The 23,843-nt window shown below is 35.9% G+C and overlaps 2 protein-coding genes and 2 pseudogenes across 2 annotated transcripts; 1 reads left to right on the top strand and 3 right to left on the bottom strand.

Moving 5' to 3' along the window:
* Positions 1-1,966: 1,966 nt before the first annotated feature.
* Positions 1,967-2,722, bottom strand: LOC111382079 (uncharacterized mitochondrial protein AtMg00810-like). The gene is made up of 2 exons (XM_023005950.1): positions 2,681-2,722; positions 1,967-2,620 (listed from the first exon to the last, which is right to left on the bottom strand). The coding sequence occupies exons 1-2, from the start codon at positions 2,720-2,722 to the stop codon at positions 1,967-1,969; spliced, it is 696 nt and encodes a 231-aa protein (XP_022861718.1).
* Positions 2,723-6,521: 3,799 nt separating this feature from the next.
* Positions 6,522-10,468, bottom strand: LOC111382077 (ATP synthase subunit beta, mitochondrial-like). Its single transcript, XM_023005947.1, has 9 exons — positions 9,899-10,468; positions 8,839-8,914; positions 8,662-8,750; positions 8,433-8,550; positions 8,239-8,342; positions 7,994-8,152; positions 7,680-7,904; positions 7,282-7,593; positions 6,522-6,913 (listed from the first exon to the last, which is right to left on the bottom strand). Exons 1-9 carry the CDS (start codon positions 10,361-10,363, stop codon positions 6,800-6,802), a joined length of 1,662 nt encoding a protein of 553 aa, XP_022861715.1. The 5' UTR covers positions 10,364-10,468; the 3' UTR covers positions 6,522-6,799.
* Positions 10,469-15,438: 4,970 nt separating this feature from the next.
* LOC111382080 lies at positions 15,439-18,507 on the bottom strand (annotated as a pseudogene).
* Positions 18,506-20,921, top strand: LOC111382081 (annotated as a pseudogene).
* The last annotated feature ends 2,922 nt before the right edge of the window (positions 20,922-23,843 follow it).

The following is a 23,843-nucleotide window of genomic DNA, read 5'->3' on the forward strand; positions in this document are numbered from 1 at the left end:
AAAAAATGGACTTGCCCTTTTTGGAATGTAATTTTTTTCTACCCCGTTTTTCAGCTTGTCTATATTTGTACATTTAACTTGGGTATTAAAATGGACCATTAAATGGGTCAAGGCCTTAGTGGGCTAATATTAGAGCAAGTCCATCAAGTGGAGGGAAAGCCCAACAGGATTCATAGTTCATTCCATTGCTATGATAAGCTTGGGTTCACCATTTCAATGGAAGAGAGAAATTTGTTAATAATGTTAAATAAGAGGAAGATGAGTTCTTTCAGCCCACCCCCACAAGGAAGGGGGCTATATCTCATACGATGTGAACTAAAAACTTTGCCCATTTCGAATGAGCAGAAATGGTAAAGCGAGTAAAGATCTAGTTTGTTCATCCAGACAATTCCATAAACAATAACTAGCCACTCTTTTAGAATGTAGAATATTAATTTACCCATTAGGACCGTTAACAATAAAATCCGATAGTAGAAACATTTTTCGAGAGAGGAAAAATAATTATCAAACAAAAATATGTGAAATTAAGAATGCAGCATAACCAAGAGAAGATGGTAAGCGAAATGCACCCTTCGATTCTGAGTTCATGGGACGTAAAATTGCAGATTTTCCTTTCCGTGAAATAGATTTATATCAAATTCTACCATCATCAAATAGGACTCACCAAAATTGGTTAACTTAGAATGCAACCTTTACCTACCCATTGAAAGTTGTAGCAAATATTGGTTTTGTTTTGTAGCTCTAAACTGAGCTAATTGAGTCTCAGCAGCTGAAAATGAATGAATGAACACGTGAGGCAATTCCAATAATACAACAATGCAACCTCTAAATTCACAGACCTACCAGAATTCTCTTATGTTACCCTCTTCAACTCAAGATTACAAACGTATGCACCGTACTCCTTTTTTTTCGATAAGAACATAACACAACTATTTTATCCTCTTTTATTACTTCCTGAAGAAGATGTGGCAAAAAAGTTATGGATTAAGGAGCTGGGAAGACTTCTAACAACTGGGTAAGGGTCCAGAGAGTGGTGTCTTGGCGTATGGCAGCGGCGGATACAGTGAGGCAACGGCGGCAAAGGTGTTAGCAGAGAGGTTTGAGTTTGGAGAGGGTCATCGGTGGGGGTAAGAATGATTTGGTGTGGTGAGGTTGGAACTGGCGAATGTGTAATAACAGACATTTTGGAGGGTTTTTTATTAGTTTGAGTTGGTCATAGAGAAGGATTACCGGACTAGAAAGCGCCACCACAAAGGGTACGCGGAAGATGAGTTTTCATTCGGTGACAAGTGTTAAAATGCGTTGTGAGTTACATTGCCTGCTATAACCTTCCACGTAGCATTTATTGGAAAATTGAATGGAGAAAAGGAAAAAAAATGAATTCTATTACTCCAGAATCTTCCGCTGTGCATTACATTCAGTTATGTATATATAGAAGTTGAATTACATCAAGAAACTAACTAACTGTAACTACCAACTAACTAACTCCAAGCTACAACAAATGTTTGATGGACAGGTGGACAAAGTAGCATATAGTTGATTATATTCCAGCTGTTTCCATAGTTGCATTTTTTGCGTGTCTTGATTCTGTTACTCCTCATCAAGATGGAATGTGGGGATTGACCACAGTCATCTCGGACAAGAGTGAAAACAATGAAGAAGCAGGCAAGGCTTTTGTAAAAATATTAGCCAACTGATGATTGGAACAAACCGATAATAATTTGATAGAACAATTTGCCACCTTATCCCGCACAAAATGACAATATATCTCAATGTGTTTAGTTCGCTCATGAAAAATGGGATTTGAGGCAATGTGAATTGCTGCAAGATTATCACAGAACATGACAGTAGGATCCTTTTTGGTAATCTGAAAATCAACAAGTAATTGAGAAATCCAAACCAATTCACTAGTGGCCGAGGCTAAAGCACGATGCTCAGCTTCGGCTGAGGACTTAGAAACTTTAGTCTACTTCTTGGCTTTCCAAGAAATCATATAATCACCAAGGAATATGCAAAAACCAGTGATAGACTTCCTCGTATCAAGACAAGCGCCCCAGTCCGTATCAGCAAATGCGCGCAGTTGAAAGGAAGAATGGGCTGAGAACGAAATTCCTTGACCAGGACTTGCCTTGATGTACTGTAAAAGGTGATGAGCTACATCCAGATGAGGCTTCCTGGGCCAAGACACAAATTGGCTTAACTTGTGGACAGCATAGGTGATATCTGGCCTAGATATAGTGAGGTAGAGAAGACGACCGATCAATTTGCGATACATAGAAGTATCAAGAACAAGATCACCTTCCAAAGAACTGAGTTTTAATTTTGGATCCATAAGTAACATAGCTGGTTTACATGCTAAAAATCCAGAGTCCTCAAGCAACTGTAGAGCATATTTTTTTGTGATAAAAAAAATACCCTTTTTAGAACGTGTAATTTCCAGCCCAAGAAAATACTTCAGATTGCCAAGATCTTTTAATTTGAATTGAGAATGTAAGAGACTTTTAAAGGAAGTGATTTCCAGCTGATTACATCCAGTGATGAGGATGTCATCTACATAGACCAAGAGAGCAATGAAGGTGTTACCAGAACCTTTGGTGAAAAGTGAATAATCTGATTTGGACTGTGTGAATCCATGAGCAATAAGAGCATTGGAAAATTTAGAGAGCCACTACCTCAATACCTGTTTAAGACCATAAATGGATTTGTGAAGTTTACAAACCATATTCTCCTGCTAAATTCTGGAACCAGCAAAGTTCATATAGCCCAACGGTTAGTCCATATAGATTTCCTCAAATAAGTCTCCATTGAGAAAAGCGTTGTTAACATCAAGTTAAGTGATGCACCAATTCTTTATGGCTACAATAGCTAAAAGAACCTTGACTGTAGTGAGTTTGGCAATTGGGAAAAAGTCTAAGTCCAGACCCTCTTGCTGGATATATCCCTTGGCAACTAAGCGTGCTTTGTACCTATCTATGCTCCCATCAGATTTATATTTGATTTTATAAATCCATCTGCAACCAATTGTGTGTTTTCCATCAGGTGGTGGTGTGACAGACCAGGTATTTATCATTTCCATTGCTTTTAGTTCAACTAACATTGCAACCCGCCAATGATCATATTTAACTGCCTGGTGGTAATATTCAGGTTCATAGTTGGATGAGATATTTAGGAGAAAATGACGATGATTAGGAGAAAAGGCCTTATAGGAGAGGTATTTTGATAAAGAGTAAGGTGAAGGGGCAAGGGATTGTGTGTTGTTGGTTAGAAGATTGCAATGAAAATCTCTAAGATATGATGGAGGCCTACTGATTCGAGATGATTTTCTAGAAGCATTTTGTGAGCAAGGACAACTAGGAGTGGGATATGAGACATTTTGTATCTCATCTTTGTTGCTTGTAGCATTAATTTGTTCATCATGATTAATAGATTCTGGCATATGCATTCGTGTATAAGTAGAAACAATATCAGAATTAGGAATCGGCAACACAAGGTCAGGAAAGGGATCGATCATGTCAGGAGAATGAAAGATAGATTGAAAGGGAAAGATGCATTCATGGAAGACCACATCTCTAGAAATGAAGAAATTTTCGGACAAGATGTCATACACTTTATATCCCTTGATGCCACGAGGATATCCTACAAATATACAGGCTTTTGCTCGATGATGAAATTTTGTTCGACTAGAAAGAAGAGTGGATGCAAAACATAGACTACCAAACACTCTAAATTGATGGTAATCAGTAGGAGATCTATATAATAGGGAAAAAGGACTTTGATTTTACAAAATGGGGGACGGTGAGAAAGGTTGCAATTAAGATACAGTCACTCCAAAATTGAATAAGAATATTTGCTTGGAAAAATAAAGATCTAGCCACATTGAGCAAATGTTGGTGTTTACGCTCAACTACTGACTTTTGCTCAAGCCTTTCGACACAAGAAAATTGATGGATGACTCCTTTAGAGTGAAAGAACTCAGTAAACTTCAATTCTAGGGTGTTATCTGATCTGAATTTCTTTATAGTTGTTTCAAATTGAGTTTCAATCAACTTAAAAAATCTGGGAATGATGTGACAAGCCTTCGATTTATGTTTCATGAGGTAAACCCAAGTAAAACGCGTACAATTATCTACCAAGGTAAGAAAATACTTATTTCCAGAATGAGATGGTACATGGTAAGGACCCCATGTATCACAATGTATCAAGTCAAAAGCATTGACGGACGAGTGAGTGTTTGACATGAAGGAGAATCTTCTTTGTTTTGCCAATGGATAGATAGTACATGGAGCTGAATTGTAGTTACTTTCCTTATCACTAGTCAAATGCAATTGATCTTTTAACAGTGCTACTTTCTGGAATGACAAATGTCCTAACCTGTGATGCCAAGTATGTGCATTCACTTTATTTACAGCTGATGAAAAAGAAACATAAACATCATTACAAGAAAGATTCCCTTCATTGACTTGTGAGGAAGATGATGCACTTAATATGCATAGACCGGCAACTTGCTTAGCCATGCCAATCATCTTCTGGTGGAGCATATCTTGGATAACACAAGTATTAGTGGAGAATCTAACATCAATGTGAGCGTCCCTGGTCAATGAACTAATGGACATTATATTGAATTTAAATGTTGGTACTTACAACACATCTTCAAGTAACAGGTCATGGCTAAACTTTACAGTCCCAATGAACTTAACAGAGATTCGCTTATGATTTAGCAAAGTGACATGAGCATTTTTAACTGGTTTCATAGTATGGAAGGCTAATTTACTGAAGCAGATATGACTTGTTGCCCCAGAATCCAATATCCAGTGCTTAGGTGACTTTAACCATGTGTCAAGTGCAATGGAACAGCATGTGTCTGATACTTGATTGCAGTTTTCATCAGTCACTGAATTAGTCTTAGGCGAGGCCACATGATTGCGCAACCTACTCAATAGTTGTTGATATTGAGTTTGGTTTAAGAACTGCATGAAGTCTCCTACAATATTCTGTAGTTGTTCTGAATTGGATTTAGATGCTACTTGATTCACAACAACTTGTCTTGATTGGTTTCCCACTTGATCATTGAATTTTTGCTTCATCTTATAACCTGGAGGATAGCCGTGTAATTTATAACATTTATCCACTGAATGTCCTACTATTCCACAATATGTACACATGGGTCTTTCCTTCCTTTGAAATTTGTTGTGCATTTGTCTTGAACCACGCTTTTTAGGATCGGTTTTGGTGTAGAACGCTATAGAGTCTTCAGTGGCAGGATTACTGGTACTGGTGTTGACACTCCTTTGGTGTTCCTCCTGAGAAACAAGTGAGAAAACTTTATTGATGAAAGGTATGGGATCCATCAGTAGCAGCTGCCCCCAAACTTGAGCATAAGTTTCATTCAGCCCCATTAAAGACAACATGACATATTCCATCTGATAATGTTCAGAGAGCTTCTTGGATCCACCACGGACACACTTTCCACATGAGCATATTGGTCTGTAATTGCTTAGTTCTTCCCACAGTGTCTTCAATTTGGTGAAATACACACCAACCGACATTTGGCCTTGATTGAGATTCATCAGTTCATGCCTTAGCTGGAAAATTCGAGGTCCGTTTCTCTGTCGAAATCTTTCCTTCAGATCAATCCACATATCATGTACTGATTCGGAGTAGATAACACTTGCCGCCTCTTTCGATACTGAATTGAGTATCCATGAGATGACCATATTATTGTTGCGGACCCAATTATTGAGTTATTCGTCATTGTCTTCAAGTTTCGCCAATGACCCATCTATAAATCCGAGTTTGTTCTTCACGAATAGGGCAATCACCATAGCTCTGCTCTATGAAGCATAGTTATCACCATTGAGAGGTTGTGACACAAGTACAAGCCCTGGATTGTCTGAGTGATAAATGTAGTAGGGACTAGATGCATCATCATTACCGGAATTATTCACTGATGATAGTGAATTATTGGTTGCATTGGTTGTTGATGCCATATCAACCAAAGAAAGAAATTGAAACAATTGAATCAACCAAGACAGTTAAATTTCAAAGAAAATGTTGGCAATAGAAGCAATTAGTGCTCTGATACCATATTGGAAAATTGAATGGAGAAAAGAGAAAAATGAATTATATTACTCCAAAATCTTCCATCTGTACATTACATTCAGTTATGTATAAATAGAAGATAAATTACATCAAGAAACTAATTAACTGTAACTACCAACTCACTCCAAGCTACAGCAAATGTTTGACGGACACGTGGACAAAGTAACAAATGGTTATATTCCAGATGTTTCCATAGTTGCATTTCATGAAGCGGGACCATTGTTTAGTTATTCTCATTTTGGTAGAATTATTAGAGATTAGAAATTAAGCATAGTATTAAAGAATTCTTAAAAGATTAGACAAACCCCTCTCACGGTAACACAGGCACAGCGCACAGCATCAGTCTCGTCCAGTCACAGCCACTTGCGATGCACAGTGGTTCCAAAAATTTGTTCTCAACAAAAATTGTGCAGAATGAAAACTAGGAACAAGTTAAAATGGATTATAGAAAAATCCAATATGATATGAATTCGAGGGAAAAAAAGGATATACAAGTTTGTCGTCTTAACCCACTTCTTATTTCACAAGGGATTATCAGGGAGGCTCTCAACTCCACTCCGTATCACAATCCCGTTGTTGACGTAAAACTCAAACAGAAATTTTGGAAACAAAAATTAAAACTCAAGATATTGGCATGGCCAAAAATTAAATTATTTGCAAATATCCGTAACATGATGAATTCATGAAATTTTTTATCTATCTAGGCAGCGGATTCCTTGGCAATCTTCTCTGCCTTGGCAATGACCTCTTCTATTCCTCCAACCATGTAAAATGACTGCTCTGCAAGGTCATCGTATTTTCCATCCAAGACTCCCTGTTTAACACAATTAACAAAAGAATCAGCATCACAATTGATGACAAAATTTCACAATAAATAAAGGTGGTGAAAATTGGATGGAATAATTTCTAAAATCCTTCCTAAGGGATTAAATCAACTATCTCAAAACAACGGACGTGTTATTCTAGAAAAATAGGAGCAACATTTCATTTCAGAACATCTAGATCGGTATAAGATAGTGTAAGAAGGTCATTCCACCATATCCTTTTTCTGCTTGCATAATATGTAGTACATTTACTTAACTAATAATATCACGTTGATACCTTTGGAGCCAGATGATAATATAAGGATAACAAAAAATATAGAACAGGAAAGAACATATGCTGCAGATAAACTTTTAATACCTGAAAGCTGTTAATGCTCTCCTTCAACTCAACATATTTGCCAGGGGCACCCGTGAAAACTTCTGCAACATGGAAAGGCTGGCTCAAGAACCGTTGAATTTTCCTAGCACGTGCAACAGTCAATTTGTCATCTTCACTGAGCTCATCCATTCCAAGAATGGCAATAATATCTTGAAGATTCTTGTAGTTCTGAAGAACTTTTTGAACACCACGGGCTGTGTTATAATGTTCTTCTCCCAAGATGTGAGGGGAAAGCATACGAGACGTTGAATCAAGTGGATCGACAGCAGGATAGATGCCGAGCTCAGAAATCTAGTCAAAATAACAATTGAAACAGCCAAAACTTATAGGGTGAAAAAGATGCATCTTTTAAGCAAATTTCAAGAAAGTCTAGATACCTGTCTTGACAACACAGTTGTAGCATCCAAGTGAGCAAAGGTGGTTGCAGGAGCTGGATCTGTCAAGTCATCAGCAGGCACATAAATCGCTTGGACGGATGTAATGGAACCTTTCTTAGTTGTAGTGATACGTTCTTGAAGGCCTCCAAGATCTGTAGCCAATGTAGGTTGATAACCAACAGCAGATGGTATACGCCCAAGCAAAGCAGACACTTCAGAGTTAGCCTGCAATTTTTCAAGGACATAGAGTATTTAATAAGAAGTGATTAAAACACGAGTACCTGCTCAAGAATGATCGTAGAAATCATCCCTACCTGGGTAAAGCGGAAAATGTTGTCAATAAAGAGAAGCACATCTTGCCCTTCAGCATCTCGGAAGTGTTCAGCCACAGTCAATCCAGTAAGTCCAACACGAGCACGGGCACCTGGGGGCTCATTCATTTGACCATAAACTAGAGCACATTTACTATCGGCCTGGTAAATTAGTTGATGAAGTATAAGGAAGCCACAAAAACAGGATAAAATAAATAGAACAATGACAAAAATTAATACATACAAACCTGCTTATCACCAAGCTTAATGACACCACTCTCAATCATTTCTCTATACAAGTCATTACCCTCTCGAGTACGTTCTCCTACACCAGCAAAGACAGAGAAACCACCTGACAAGGAAAACAAACAACATTTAAGAATCAGAGCTTTTAAGCCACATCAGAGCTCAAAAAATAAAATGTACAGAACAAAAAACTAACCATGAGCTTTTGCAACGTTGTTAATCAGTTCCATGATAAGTACGGTCTTTCCCACCCCAGCACCACCAAACAGCCCAATCTTCCCTCCTCTTTGGTATGGAGCAAGAAGGTCAACGACCTGGGATAACATGCAACAGTGTTAACTTGCTATAATAAAACCAGATAAACTTGAATGCATGTGAGAAGCAGCTGAAAGTGAATGACAATCAGTTGGATTTATGGTAAATACCTTGATACCAGTGACGAGAATTTGTTGTTCGGTTGCTTGCTCCACAAATGCAGGAGCCTCGCGATGAATTGGTAAATAGTGATCAGTTTCTGCAGCAGTGCCGATTTACTAGTAAAGACACAACCTTTCCTTAGTCAACAAAAATATTTCCTATCTTTCAAGAGTGAGGTCACTTACTAATGTTGCCTTTCTCGTCGATAGGCTCTCCGATGACATTCATGATACGGCCCAGAGTGGCTCGACCAACAGGCACCTATCATCAAAATGGGAGATACAAAATTAACATTAATCACAGAATAAAAACTCCCATGCAACATAAGTTATAACATAAGTATAAACAGATTAATAACTCAAGAAATCAAATTCATCACTAGATGCAAAGATTTGGTGTACAGCCAGAAGGTCAACCATAGATGAGGCATACAACATTAAGTCACCTAGTTAATTGGACCATAAAAACAGATAAGTTATTGAAAAACCAACAGGTACATTTCAATTTAAACAATTCAGTCATATGAAACAAAGGCTCGTCAATATCTAAACCTCGAACCCAAACAACCGTCTTTGGAAGCACAATCAAAATTACTGTATCATCTCAACAATAACAATTTAAAAATGCTTGAGCCAGTTATGAGTTGCTTTTACACAGTAAATGCTATTCTTGTTTGACTATAATGTAAAACTACACAAAAAAGTCAGGGAAAAAGATCACTGCTTCAGTCAAGGGCCATATCATAAGCTCGAATCATCAGGCTTGTGAAAAGAGCAGTACACAATCATATTCTAAAGACTTCCATTATGTCAATACATCTATGTTAACAAATAGTAAAAACTCCATACAGTATATCCTTAAGACCAACTTAAAGCCATGATGACTAATAAACCCATCTTAGATATATCTTAATGGGTCTAAAGCCCAAACTCCAAAAATATTTAAAAGAACAAATAATAAACGAATTTTCAATGCAGTCCATACTCCATACATTCACTCAGAAGCACCTACAGATCTCAGCGTCAAACGACCCCCAAAATCAAATTCATGTCAAAATCTAGATTTAATCCTCGTATCTCACACAAACCATGGAAAAACCTGATCCCGTGTACAAAAAAGTACAATCAAACACAACTAAATATAAAAACATGCTTTAAAAAACACGGTCCATCACCAAAACAAACATAGTAGAAAAGGTACAATGTTTTTCCAAAAGGATAAAATAAATATGCAATGATTACTCACGGTGATGGGGGAGCCGGTGTTGAGCACGCGCTGCCCTCGAACAAGACCTTCAGTACCATCCATAGCAATACATCGAACCACATTCTCGCCCAAGTGCTGGGCCACTTCCAGAACCAACCTGATCTGGTTATCCAAAACCTCCAAAGCCGTCAGGATCGGCGGCAGTCCTTCGTCGAACCTCACGTCAACAACAGCACCAATGACTTGGCATACTTTCCCGATCGCGCCTTTACCAGTGAACTCATCGGTGATCTTCCCACTGGGTCCACCACTCGTAACGTTAGATGGCGCCGATGGAGCTGATTGGGCAGCGGCAGAGGTGGCATACTGAGCAACGCGGTGGAGGAAGTGACCTGCGGGGGAGGCGCGAGGCCTGGGCTTCGGGGCGGATAATATGGAACTCGAGAGACGATTACGCGAGGCGGAGGAACGGAGAATTGAGGCTAACAGCCTCCGAGAAGCCATTGCAGAGTCCTGATTTGTCGAGAGAGAAAGTAGAGAGATGAGAAAGAGACACCTAGGGTTTGTGAAATGGGTATATTAGAGAGAGAGAGAGAGAGAGAGGGCGTGTAAACACTGGGATTTACTTTAAAGAATATGCTGTGTGGGATTAATTTTCGTTTAGCAGCTGCAAATCAAACGGCATCGTATAATCAGGAAGACTAATATCTGACACGTGTTGAATTTGTTGACTGCGTCCTATTTTTTTCGAATTTTTCCTCTTGATTGCATAAGTAAAACCAAAACAATGTGATATATTTCCAAATTTGAATTATATGGTTATAAATTTTTTTGGGCGTATACAAGTATTAAAAAATAAGCTAGAAAATTATTAAGTTGTGCAACATGTACATAATTATTTATATAGGGTGCGTTTGATTACAAGTAGGAAAATTACATGGAAAGAAAATGAATTCCAAGGAATTGAATTACCTAGAAATTGTTTTCATGAAAATTGTAAATTATTGTGTTTGATTGTATAAATTTTTCACGTGGAAAATGTTGAAGTAAAAGTATTTTTTGATGTTCGTTTGACTTTGTTTTACGTGAAAATTGTCAATTTCAGGGATATCCTCTTTTACAATTATTCCTAAAATTTGTTCCCATTGCCAACAATTAAAAAAAAATAAAAAAAGCAAAAAAAAAATTAAAAAAAAAGGTGGAAAACCAAAAACCACCTATCCCCTAGGAAAAAAAAAGATGGGAAATCACGCTTTAAGGTGTTGTACCTAGAAATTCATGGAAAATCAATTCCCTGGAAAATTTTGTCAATCAAACAGGCCAAAAGTGGAAGTTGGAATTCGAATTCCAAGTTCCATGGAAAATTTCGTGCAATCAAACGGGGCCATAATGATTTATGTATACATAATGTGGTAAAGTATGATTTAATCAAAATTTATTCAACCAAATAAAAAATATTTTCCACTTTATTTTTTACACGTCATCTATATATAAACCATTATATACCTTGCTTTATTAGAGAAACATGATCACGGAAGCACATAAAATGTTTAATGCTACTATCTACCTTCAACCTCACTACACGATTTCGATTTTCATGAGTGGTAATGGATCGAGTTAATTTTGATTGGAGCTAGACCTACGAATTGAATTGGTGGGTCTCATGTTAAATGGAGCTTGAATTACCCTACAATTTTGTAGTTTGTTGTCAGTTCAGTCACACATATATTTTTTTTACGAGTTAATTCAACCCTATTAGTTTGGAGAATTTCAAGCTTGGGTTGGAGCTATGGCTCGTGTTCTCATGAACTTGGATTGCCCATGGGGAGAACCCAAATGAGCAAAGGCGTATGAGCTCATGAGTTCCCAATGGGTGATAATCAACTCAGGATACTTGCTACTAGATGAGCCAGCTTGGGAGAGCTTAGCCCATGGATTTTCTAATTTTCATTTGCTTTTAGTTTTCTCTTGCTGCGATTATTTTAGTTATAGATGCCCTTTTTAAAAAATTTATAGTCCCTGTTTGGTGCCCATCGTTCTAAAACTCTTTTGCTATATGATTATTTTTAATTACACATATACACAATAAAAATATTTTGTATGTAAATTCAAAATTTTTTCCTACCTTTTAAGTTTAACCATACATTCTCATAAAAATGAATTAGCAATAGACTGCTAATTCATTGTAAAATTATTTCTACGTCTTTAAACAGCCATATGTATGCAAGTCATCCCATTTCTACAATAATCATAAAACGAATTATAAATAATATGTGTAAGTGTAAAAATGACTCCTTAGATCATAATAATAGACCCCGTTTGGTAGGGATTTTTTGTCCCAAAAAATTGATTTTTTGACCGTTATTTTACTATTCAATCAGTAATTTTTGACTTCTTCTCTTACATGTGAACCCCACTTTTCTTCTAACGATCAAAAAATCATTTTTCAAAATCTCTACCAAACGGGCCCTTAGTATTCTTGCTATTTCAATCAAATTTGATGTGTAACCTTATTTTCACATACATTTTCGAACGTGACCATTAGACCCGATTTGCTATAATATTTCAATTATAGATACTTCGGATTTTAGATATAAAAGATATTCACTTTGTGTTTATTTCAATTTATCAATGTTTTTAATTTAAAAAAATCATTTTGTTCTTATATACTCGTGTAAATTTACTTCACAAATGTAATAAATGAAAACGAAAATGTTGAAATCTAAAATAAAATTTGATTTCTTATGGACATCTATAACAATTTTAGACTTTATATGATTCTAGTATAACACGTTGACTATGACTAGTTTGAATAAAATGCAATAGCTCAAGATGATCAAGTAAGAATAGATGATCATCTTATAGATGAACAAGTAGACAAAAAAATTCTTACATTTTTAGTAAAATTTAAACTCGAGATTTAAATTTAAATTTAATTTTTTATAATTAATAATATAAAATAGAAATACGTTTAATGTTCAAAAATACAAAATATATCAATATATATTGTTAACCTCAATTTTTGCGTCAACAGAATCACGATCATGCCCCTTCAACGTAGACATCACACGCGCATTTGAACACGTTGTTAGGAGAGAAAATTCACCGGTCAAAAAAAATGTTCGACAATCATTTGCATTTCAACAGTTAAGTCAACGACCAAGCAAGAGATAATATGAGTGCAAGAGAGATGAGGGATTTGATTAGGGTTAGAGAATATCATACATCAATTGTTTTATATAGATTGCTTAATTATATAGGTCCAATCCAATTAAATAATTGATGTGTCAACATGGGACCCCCTTCATTATGCACATACCATTTAATTTATAGATATAACATAAATTATCCAAATTAGATTGCAATTGCTCTTTTAGATTCAATTATAATAGTTCTACCCAAAAATATGTTCTTTTGTCTTGCATAAATTCCTATATTTAATTTCTCTTAATCCAATTTCGTTTTCTCTTAACAACAAATGTGAAATTTGAATATACATATGTATTGAAAACGCGCCAAATCCTAGTCAATCTTTCAAAGGTACAACGGCTATATCTACATACATGTATGGTAAGTAACCCTCTCCCATGTTTACTTACCATATACAATACGAGGAACTTTCCTTGGATTCTCCAAAATTGTTCTTCACCTTCACGCACAAATAGATTATCAGAAATACAGCAGTTGAGAAGCAAAACAAATTCCAACCATGGGTTTGGAAATCGACATTGAAAGTTCATTTTGGAAGCGGTATTTTCACAACGAAGACGATGCCCGGAAAACCGATATTTTCGACTTGATTAATGCTTCCATTGCTGTTGCCGCTATAAAGAAACCAAACGAGTTTGTCTCAAAAAGGTTGCAGATTCTTGAGTCCATTTTAACTGCTGATTCTCAAGCCAAAAAGGGTTTGCGCCTGATTGTGAAAAAATCAAGCAAAAATAATCAAGAACGTGTCATCAATCATGATTGTGAAGATCATGTGTGTAAGGATGACGAAGGGGAGATATCTGTGGGGGAAAGTGATAAGGAATTTGCTGGTTTTCTTGAAAGAGAACTTGATGATTGTGAAGATCATGTCTCCAAGAATGATGGCGGGAAGATTTCTGTGGACGATAGAGATAAGGAATTTGCTAGTTTTCTTGAAAGGGAACTCGATGATTGTGAAGATCATGTCCGTAAGGATGACGGCGGGGAGATTTCTGTGGGCGAAAGTGATAATGAATTTGCTGATTTTCTCGAGAGGGAACTCGACGATGAACATGCTGAACTGACTGAATTTGAAAATGTTATGACGGCGTCCCTCAAACCCATCAACGTACGTCCCCAATTGTACGATTCCACGGTTCGTGAATTTAAAGGGCGCCCCCAATTTCCAGTTTCCACTGTTTTTAAACACGATATGGAATGTGGTGAATTGCGTTTCGACAAAGTCGTGAAACCCATTCATGTGCGCCCCAAATTGGAAGAGAATCCACAGAAATTCCTCGATCGACGAGTTTCAAAAGGGTACACAGAAACAAAATACGAGGGTGGACAAGATAAGCCAAGGAAGATCGAGGTTTTAAAAAGATGCGGAGGAACAAAGTTCGAGATAAACAAGAAAAGGAAAATTGAGGAAATAGACGGAAAAAGAGCAATGGATTCACATGATTTGAAATTCGAGGCCACAAAAAGAAGATTTGAGGAAAGAACTCAGCAAATTGAGAAAGCCAAAGGAAGGGTTCAGATTTTGGACTCAAAAGAAATTGCCCAGCAGCCCAGGCTGGGTCGCAATGGCAAGCCAAAACAAGGGTTTGGAAGCCGTATGAAGAAGATACAAAAATCAAGGTTCTAGGCAGCAATTATGATGTCCTTTTGTGATTTTCTGATATGATTTGTGTAGTTAGAGAATATAAACAAGGGTTTGGGAGCTGTATGAAGAAGATACAAAAATCAAGGTTCTAGGCAGCAATTATAATGACCTTTTGTGATTTTCTGATATGATTTGTGTAGTTAGAGAATAGAAAAACCAAAACTTGTAAACTCAATGGGAAAATATTTGTTTCGATTTCCCATTAGCTACGTCAATGTATCATTCAACCTTGAAATATTTTACTGTTTAAACCATTCAAATTTCTTTCTGATATCTGTGTACCTAGTTTGCTTTTCCGTTTTTATTATTTAACTTTGCTAGTTAAGATAATAATGTATGCCTACTCGTTACTACACACGCACTGAATAAAGCACCTTACGAATAGTACATACCAAGCATACAGTGAAATGATGAGCCCATTTATATATATAGCTAGAGAATGTAGTAGCATGAGATATAAGGCACACCGTCAGTGTTGTACACAGAACTGAGATTCAAAGATGATTTCTATCAATCAGTGTATTGGAAAAGGCATGTTCTTGAAAATTGAGCTAATGAAAAATAATATATGAATTAATCAGTCTGTAGCCAAGCCTATCCAATCAATACAACCATTCCTAGCGAGGTTTCTAGACTAACAGTTCTGGAGTTTATGGGGACTGAATGTCAGACTGAGGGTTAGGAAATAGGTACCTTTTCATGCGAATTCTGTAATCTGCTAGGGTGATGAAGGGAGTTGTTCCCAATTTTCATTATTTTCAGGATAAGAGGTAATTGGACATTGTCGCTCGAGGCTTGTAGGCCAAAATATTTCTTTGGTCTTATCAATCAAAACTTTTTGAGAAGGTTCTTCTCTTAGCTGCTCATCATCATAATTGTCGTCGACATAGTATCGTACTCGAAGGAATTCTTGCCCCTGATATGAGCATGTCAGAAGTAGTACAGTGGCTCCAATAATGTCTTCTTCATGGATCTTTAATGGGTCTGGGGGATCGGCCTGGGTAATTTTGAGAAATAGTCATGCACGGTTCAGTAGAAATACTGAAACTAAGGGCGTGGTAGTGAAATGCATATCGAATACATGAAAAACAAACGTAGTTGCTAACATTAACGGGATCAACAAGAACACTTTCTAAAACTTGGTCATAAGATTAATCCTCAGCCAGTCCCACATAAATCAGCTTCCATTCCAAATCTTTAATGAACTTGAAAGTTGAAACCATTACATGGTCAAAGAAAGTACCTCTCTTCCTAAAATTATAGTTAATCTTAAAAATCAATGCAAAGCTAGGACAATCACTCAGAGACAAACATATAACCAATCAAATTGGAAAGGGTGCATGAAAACAGATCCATTTACAATTCAGTTCTGCTCCGAAGTCAAATTACAGAGATGCATGGATATAATTGCAGAGTGGGGTGTTGATGAAGAGAACCAGTGTTTGACACAGAAAAGTTCCTTCTGGCTAACTATATTATAGCAATATCAAAATTTATTGTGGAATTGGCATGAATCATGACATCAAATGTTGGCAACTGTCAAGACTATTCTCAATTCTGTCAAAATATTAATATTAAAATAAGAATGCTATGAACAATGCATTCTACATTCTCTTACAAACACACAAATTCTTGTGTCACCTAAAAGTAGTTTTGTTTGGTGAATACATTCTATCCACTATTTTTTGTATAATTAGTTTGGTTACAAGAGCAGTTATCATTTAGTTTTGGAGGATTGGAGATAATGAGAGTTATTCCATATATAGTTGAAGACTTTATGAATTTTAAGTTATTGATCCAGAATTTCTGTTTCAATAATTAAACGAAGATTTTTAGTAATACTTGAGGAATTAGAATCTTAAGATTTTGAAGTTATCAATTTTGGAGATACTACATGAGTATTGAATTCTGTTTGTGAGATGAATTTGGTTTGCATCACTTGGCATATTCCTGTTCCTGACCCTGACCTATGTACTTCCTTCTTGGAGTATATCGTGATGTTAATAGCATTCTTAATGGAGTTCACGTGTTTGTTATATCATCGTTAAGTATTTCTTAGTATCAGCATTAAGGAGACTGTTGCATGGTATCTACCAATCCACAACTGGAATACTTCAGGATACCTGAAAGGTTTTTAAACTTCTTTTCCCCTGGTAAAAGGCTCCCATTGTATTCTAAGGTTCAAATCTTGATTGGCCACTGAAGCAATGTAACATACATTTTCAGTTTAAATAGTTTCATCCTTACCACATTAGTCTCTTTAACTAACAATATGCAGTCATCACCTCAAGTTTTTGAATTTTCTCTTAGATTGAACGAAGTAAGGAATAACTTCGGGCTTCTGCAATATATATGTTATGCGAAATAATAAGATAGAAAATTAGAAACTGAGATGTAGCAGGAAGAAAATCTTCATTTACTTTGCTTTCTTTCTTGTTAAAAAATAATGACTTCATAGGTGAGCTATTTAATAATTGTTTGTTCAGTGCACTGCATTTTACATCTAATGTAAGAATTAGGAACATATTTAAAGCAGATAGTATGCGATTTCTATTTGAACTTTAAGACACTCCCTCCCATAACACTTGAATTGAGTATTCCATTCTAACATGGTGTTTTGCACCTCACTTAAAGTGAATATCAAACTATGTAGAAAACATCGCTAGTAGCAGTGACAGAGATCTTTAAATTAATTGCCTCTATTGTTGGACATCTAAAATTTAATTATCAATTAAGCTTCTTAATTTATATCAAAATCCTTTTAATTTCAAATTCCATTTGATTTTTCAGATTATCTTATATATAAATAAAATTCCAACAAAACTCTCATCGCCAAATCATATTACCCAACAATTTTCAAGCATTTCAATTAATCAAACTCCAAGGAAAAACTTTTGTATGGATTTTTTTTCCCAGGAAAAGAGTGTGTTTGTTAGCTGTTAATTTCAACAATAACTGGATACTCAAATATAAATAAAATTGATTGATTTCTAAAAAATCACATAGCTAGAAAGCCTAGAATTGTGAAAACTTAAAACTAAAGATCCAAAAGCAAAAAGTTAATCGGGTAGTTACCTTGTTTTAGGGGAGTCAAGCATTCATAAGAGAGTTCGAATAGTGAAGGGTCGAGAAACGGCGCTGATTTTGTCCAAAAGGGTGACTCTTTTATGTTGACAGAACTCATTGTTTCAGAATCACTTGTATACTTTGATATTTTAGAATTCAAGCTCTTTTGAATAGGAATCAGAAACCTGAAATGAAATTCAAACAGAAATGACGGAACATTAAAGCAGGAGAATTAGTCAATTGGATTCACGACAAAAATTCTGTAATAATTTATATGAATGGTACTCAAATTGAAATAGCAAATGAAACCCGAATTTGGAATTTGGCGGGAGATTTTTTTATTTTTTTCAGCTGGAGATTGGAGAACCCACCAAAATGAGGAGGAATGGGAATAAATTCTAATTGGAGTTAATCTTAGTTGTACAAAGTTTATTTACAAATTAAGTGTTAACAAGATTCAGACCATTAATTTCAAAAATTGTTTTTGAAATGATCGGTCTAAATGTTACCAACACATAATTTGTAAACGAAATTTGTTAACTAGCATGTTTCTTCTAATTGCGTCAACCTTCACGGGATAAATTTCATCTGCAATCATTGAACTTTTCAAACAAATTCAATTAGATCACTAAGTTTAAATTTATCCAACTGGTCACTAAAGTTCAATTTAGTATTCAATTTCACAAATAAATCACATACCATACAAATTTATTTCATTCACAGACATGGCATGTAATTGATATTCTACGTCCCTGTCCGGCCCCCATTTTCAGAAAATAAAAATGGGTGGAATAGTGTTATTTTGAAAAATGAGTGGTTGAAAAAGAAGGAAAATTTTTCGATTTACGTGTAATATTATTTTATGAAAGATTGTATGGTTAAAAATAGGAGAGAAAAATAGAATGTAATATAATGAAATTTAATGGGGGTCCAACGGGGGCTACATAATTACTATGCGACACTGAAAATGAAGATTAATTCATGCCTTTTGATAAGTAGTTAAAATGCTTTAAAAAAAATAAAAAATAAAAAAAATGTATGTTATGGTATAATGGTCGATTAGCATTTCACGCACTGATTACGTGAAAAATCCAAATTAATATGACAGTCAATTAAGCAATTTGATAAACATCATGTGATGGACGGGTGAAATTGTAAAGTAAATCAAAGTCAATTACCTAATTTAAAACTAGATTAAAATTTTGTTACTCAATTTAAAATAAATTGAAGTTCAATTAACTTAGTCCTCGTTTGGTAAATTTGTTGGGTTTAGCTATTTAATAAATCCTAAACAATAATGTTAAACTGTTTGAATTATATTTCATAGGTATCGACTAATGAGTGAAATAACTATTAACACAATCAATCAAAAGCGGGTCATTAGTAGCAATGTAATTAATTAAGTGGAAATGTAACCGGTACATAAAATTTATAAAAAATTCATTTTTTACATTATTTAACTTTTTTTGTCAAATGTACTGCAATATGTGCAGTATAAATAAAAATGTAAAATATAATAAATCCCTTAGTTAATATAGTAAATGCTGAAATCAAGCCTCCAAACACTCCTCTTAGCCCGCCCCTAATTCGCGCCACAATTATCCCCAATCTTCCAAATCACCATTACATTGATGATCCAAGAATTTGGTGAATCAAAACCAAAAAATTTTCAATACACTACAATTCATATCTCAATTTGTAATAACATTTAGATCAGAAAGAGTCCAAGCGGAAGTGTTGAAGGCAAGGGAAATAATTCATATTGAAGAAGTGATTTTGGTATGTGAAATTTTAATTACAGTAACTCAAAAGACATTGAAATGTTTATAATTTTGTATGTTTGTTCTTAATGTATTGTTTATTCTGATTTATTAAATATTTTTTGTGATTCTGTGATAGATTTAAAACTTCTCTTTTAAATATTATCAACATACTAAGTTGGTCTTGTGAGTCTTGCTCATGGTAAAATGATTCATGCGCAGATGTTAAATTCCAAATTCAATGATGATTGATGATGTGTATGTTTTGTCAGTTTTGATCACAATGTACAAGAAATGTGGTGATCTTTGTTGCTGCCAAAAGAGTGTTTGATAGGTTTCTGCATAAAGATAGTGTGATATGGAATTCTATGATAATAGGTTAAGCACAACAAGGTTTGGGAAGAGAAGATCTGTTTCAAGAGATGTATTCTTCAAGCATTGCTGTAGACGATGTTACATTTGTTGGAGTTCTCTCGGCCTGTAGTTATTCTAGACTACTCAAAGAGGGAAATGAGATCTTTTAAGTCCATGAAATCAAAATATTCGACAGAGCCCTCCTCAAAACATTATGCTTGCACGGTTGATTTGTTGGGGCGAGCTGGTCACTTTAGCGAGGTTATGGATCTAATTAACGTTATGCTAATGGAAGCAGACGCGATTGTTTGGGATTCTGTAATGGGTGCATGTAGGACACATAGAAAGTTAGATTTAGCTGAAGTAGTAGCGAGGAAACATCTAGGACTGGAGCCTAAAAATGCTGGAACTTGTATCCTTCTATCAAACATTTCCACATCAAAAGGCAAATGGTCAAATGTTGCCCGACTAAGGTAAAACATGCAATGTAGAAAGGTGAGCAAGTCACCTAGCTATAGCTGATTTAGGTAGAAAAGGTGGTGCATATGTTCACTGGTGGTTCAAGCACACCTAATCCCACGCACTTTACGATTATTATATTGCTGGAGAAATTAAGTGGACCATTAAGAGTAGTTGGACATAATCCTGATGATGCATTTACTATGCACTATGTGGAGGAAGAAGAGAAGGCACATATTTTGGGATATCATAGCGAGAAGCTAGCACTAGCCTATAAACTTCTCAAGTTGCCTCAAAAGGTGCTCATTCGAGTGACAAAAAACCTGAGGGTTCGTGGAGATTGCCATGCTGCTATCAAACTATTTACAAAAGTCACAGGCCAAGAGATCATCTCGAGGGATGTAAATAGATTTCACCATTTTAAGAATCGTTTATGTTCTTGCAAAGATTATTGGTGATCAAGAATTTAAATACCTATATCAACCAAAAAAATACTTGTATATTATATTAAACTCATTGATTGTTGTGCAATTGTTAGATACTAGTTTATTGAATGAGATTCCAACTTCTTTGTTTTCCCCTTTTTCTATAATCTAGTTATATTCAAACCTGAACAAAAGATGTCATTTATATATTATTATCAAACCATTGCAATAAACTTACATCAGTAAAAATATTACTGTAACTGCTGACGCTAGGGGATTTTCCAACAAAATAACTATTTAGCTAAAAAATGTTACATAAGATGTGATGTACCGTCAAAATAATAACAAAGTTAGTGATGTAGGAACACACAAATTGATAAAGAATAATAAGAAGAAAGGGGAATCACAGGGAAGAATTAAGGGCAAAAGAAATAATCTTATTCACATAATGTCAGTGTTTCTAAACATTGCCCTAAGCCCCTTTATATAGAGAAGGACTTTGAAATTAAATAAACTTCTTATCTAAAGAAACTTGAAAATAAAAGATAACATTGTCAAATTAAAACTATTATAATTTATATATACTAGAATTCTACTGATTATTAATCTTTCGCCTTGAATAGACTTTTAATTGTTTCCTTGTTGCATCATTCCTCCCTGGCTGAAAAGAACTCGACTCCGGCGAGGTATAGTCCAAGTAAGCATCCAAAAGCTTTGGATCCAATTGACAAAATTCTTCTTCATTAATCCACGTAGCATCAGTAAGCGGATGATCTTTCCAACGCACAAGAAACCTACGAAAACCACCATTTTGGGATGCAATGATCTCATCGTCGAGCACCTCATCAACAATATCCTGATGTGAAAATGTGGTAATGGGGGCTCGAGGGAGCGGTTGAGAAACTTGTCCTACGAACACGTTAGAAGACAAAACCGAAGGCTCGAATGTGCCTCGATAAGGATATAAATCTGCTATATTGAAAACTGGACTAATATTTAAGTGCGTTGGCAAATCAAGTAGAAAAACATTAGTTCCAAGCCTTTAAATAACAGGGAAAGGGCCAAGTGATCTAGCACAAAGTTTTTTTGCAGCATGTTTTGGAAAACGTTCAAGTGCAAGTCTTATCATAAAAAAATCGTCAATCTTAAACTCTTTATGCCTACGATGTGCATCAGCTGTTAGTTTATAGTGGTCATTGCTTAAAACAATTTTTCTTTTAATCTCTTCATGTAAGGTGCGAATATGATTAGCAAAAGATTGCGCAAATGCAGCAGGACGAAAATCAGTAGGTAACGAAACGAGGTCTAGTGGTTGACGTGGGGAGAAACCTTGAACAATCTCAAATGGGCTATGACCGGTAGACCTATTAATAGAATTATTGTATGCAAATTCAGCAGTAGGCAATACCAAATCCCAATTACCCGATTTGTCCCCAACTAAACAACAAAACAAATTACCTAAACTACGATTTACTACTTCTGTTTGACCATCTGTTTGGGGGTGGAATGCTGATGAGAACTTAAGAGTTGTCCCAAACAATTTCCATAGAGTTTTCCAAAAGTAACTAACAAATTTAACATCTCTATCAGAAACAATAGTGATTGGCAGTCCGTGTAGGTGAACAACCTCTTTGAAGAATAACTTAGCGATATATGATGCATCAGTAGACTTGGAACATGGAATGAAATGGGCCATCTTGGAGAATCTATCCACGACAACGAAAATGGAATCATGACCTCTTGCAGTTTTAGGCAATCCTAGGACAAAATCCATACTAAGTTCACGCTAAGGAATATGAGGAATAGGTAGGAGAGTATACATCCCCGTGTTTTGACGTTGGGCCTTACCCAACTGACACGTGCGACACTAAGACACAATGCGAGCCATATCATTTTTAAGGGAAGGCCAATAAAATCTATCCTCAACTAAGGAGACAGTTTTATCACGACCAAAGTGACCTGCGAGACCTCCAGCATGGAGTTCCCAAATAAGGAACTCACGAAGTGAGGTGCGAGGAATACACAACTTGTTACCTTTAAAAAGATAACCCTCTTTAAGCAACAAAGCAACATGATTACGAGAGGAGTTAGATACGAGGTCTTGGAAAATGAGATCAAAGTCGGGACAACTAGGATATTCATCTTTTAAACGTTCAAATCCAACCACCGTAGTACTCATAGTTTGGAGTACATTAGTAATACAGCTAAGAGCATCTGCCACTTTGTTATCGACCTCAGCTTGATGGTGGAGAACAAATGTATATTCTTGGAGAAACTCTACCCATTTAATGTGTCTATCACTCAAATTACGTTGGGGATTGAGATAGCGGAGGGCTTGGTGATAGGAGTAAAGGATAAACTCTTGAGGCAATAAATAATAACGCCAATGACGAAGAGTTTGGACGACAGCATAGAATTCTTTGTCATAAGTAGAATACTTCTGTCGTGCCTGATTTAATTTCTCGCTAAAATAGGCGATAGGGTGACCCTCTTGACTTAATACACCACCTATACCGATACCAGAAGCATCACATGCCACTTCAAATACTTTAGAGAGATCAGGGTGGCGTAAAACGAGAGCTTCAATCAACTTTTGCTTAATTGTGATGAAGGCTTTTTTTTCGGATGGTGCCCAATGGAAATCCCCTTTTTTCATACATTCGGTAATAGGGGCAGTGATAGAACTAAAACCTTGAATGAATCATCTGTAGAACGAGGCTAATCCATGAAAGCTACGGGCCTCAGTCAAAGTTGTAGGTTCTGGCCAATCACGAATTACAGAGATTTTAGCTGGATCAGCCGAAATTCCCTGGGTAGAGATAATGAAACCTAAGAATAAGACTTGTGATTGTAGAAAGGAACACTTCTTAAGGTTAGCGTACAGTTTGTTAAAACGAAGTGTAAGAAAGACTTGTCTAAGGTGATCTGAGTGGTCCTATCGCGATTTACTGTAAATCAATATATCATCAAAATAGACCACGAGAAATTTTCCAATGAAAGGTCGGAAGACGTGAGTCATCGCCCTAATAAAAGTGCTAGGCGCATTAGACATCCCGAAAGGCATA

Source organism: Olea europaea, unplaced genomic scaffold, assembly GCF_002742605.1.
Source record: "Olea europaea var. sylvestris unplaced genomic scaffold, O_europaea_v1 scaffold2430, whole genome shotgun sequence".
Taxonomy (NCBI): domain Eukaryota; kingdom Viridiplantae; phylum Streptophyta; class Magnoliopsida; order Lamiales; family Oleaceae; genus Olea; species Olea europaea.

What these genes read in the sequence shown, in the direction of transcription:
- LOC111382077 (XM_023005947.1), bottom strand. Translation starts at nt 10,363, where the DNA reads ATGGCTTCTCGGAGGCTGTTAGCCTCAATTCTCCGTTCCTCCGCCTCG. An exon ending in CGACGAGAAAGGCAACATTA is followed by an intron (nt 8,751 to 8,838) that starts GTAAGTGACCTC and finishes GCACTGCTGCAG; the next exon opens with AAACTGATCACTATTTACCA. An exon ending in CAACTGTGTTGTCAAGACAG is followed by an intron (nt 7,594 to 7,679) that starts GTATCTAGACTT and finishes TATTTTGACTAG; the next exon opens with ATTTCTGAGCTCGGCATCTA.
- LOC111382079 (XM_023005950.1), bottom strand. Translation starts at nt 2,722, where the DNA reads ATGGTTTGTAAACTTCACAAATCCATTTATGGTCTTAAACAG. An exon ending in CCATTTATGGTCTTAAACAG is followed by an intron (nt 2,621 to 2,680) that starts GTATTGAGGTAG and finishes GGATTCACACAG; the next exon opens with TCCAAATCAGATTATTCACT.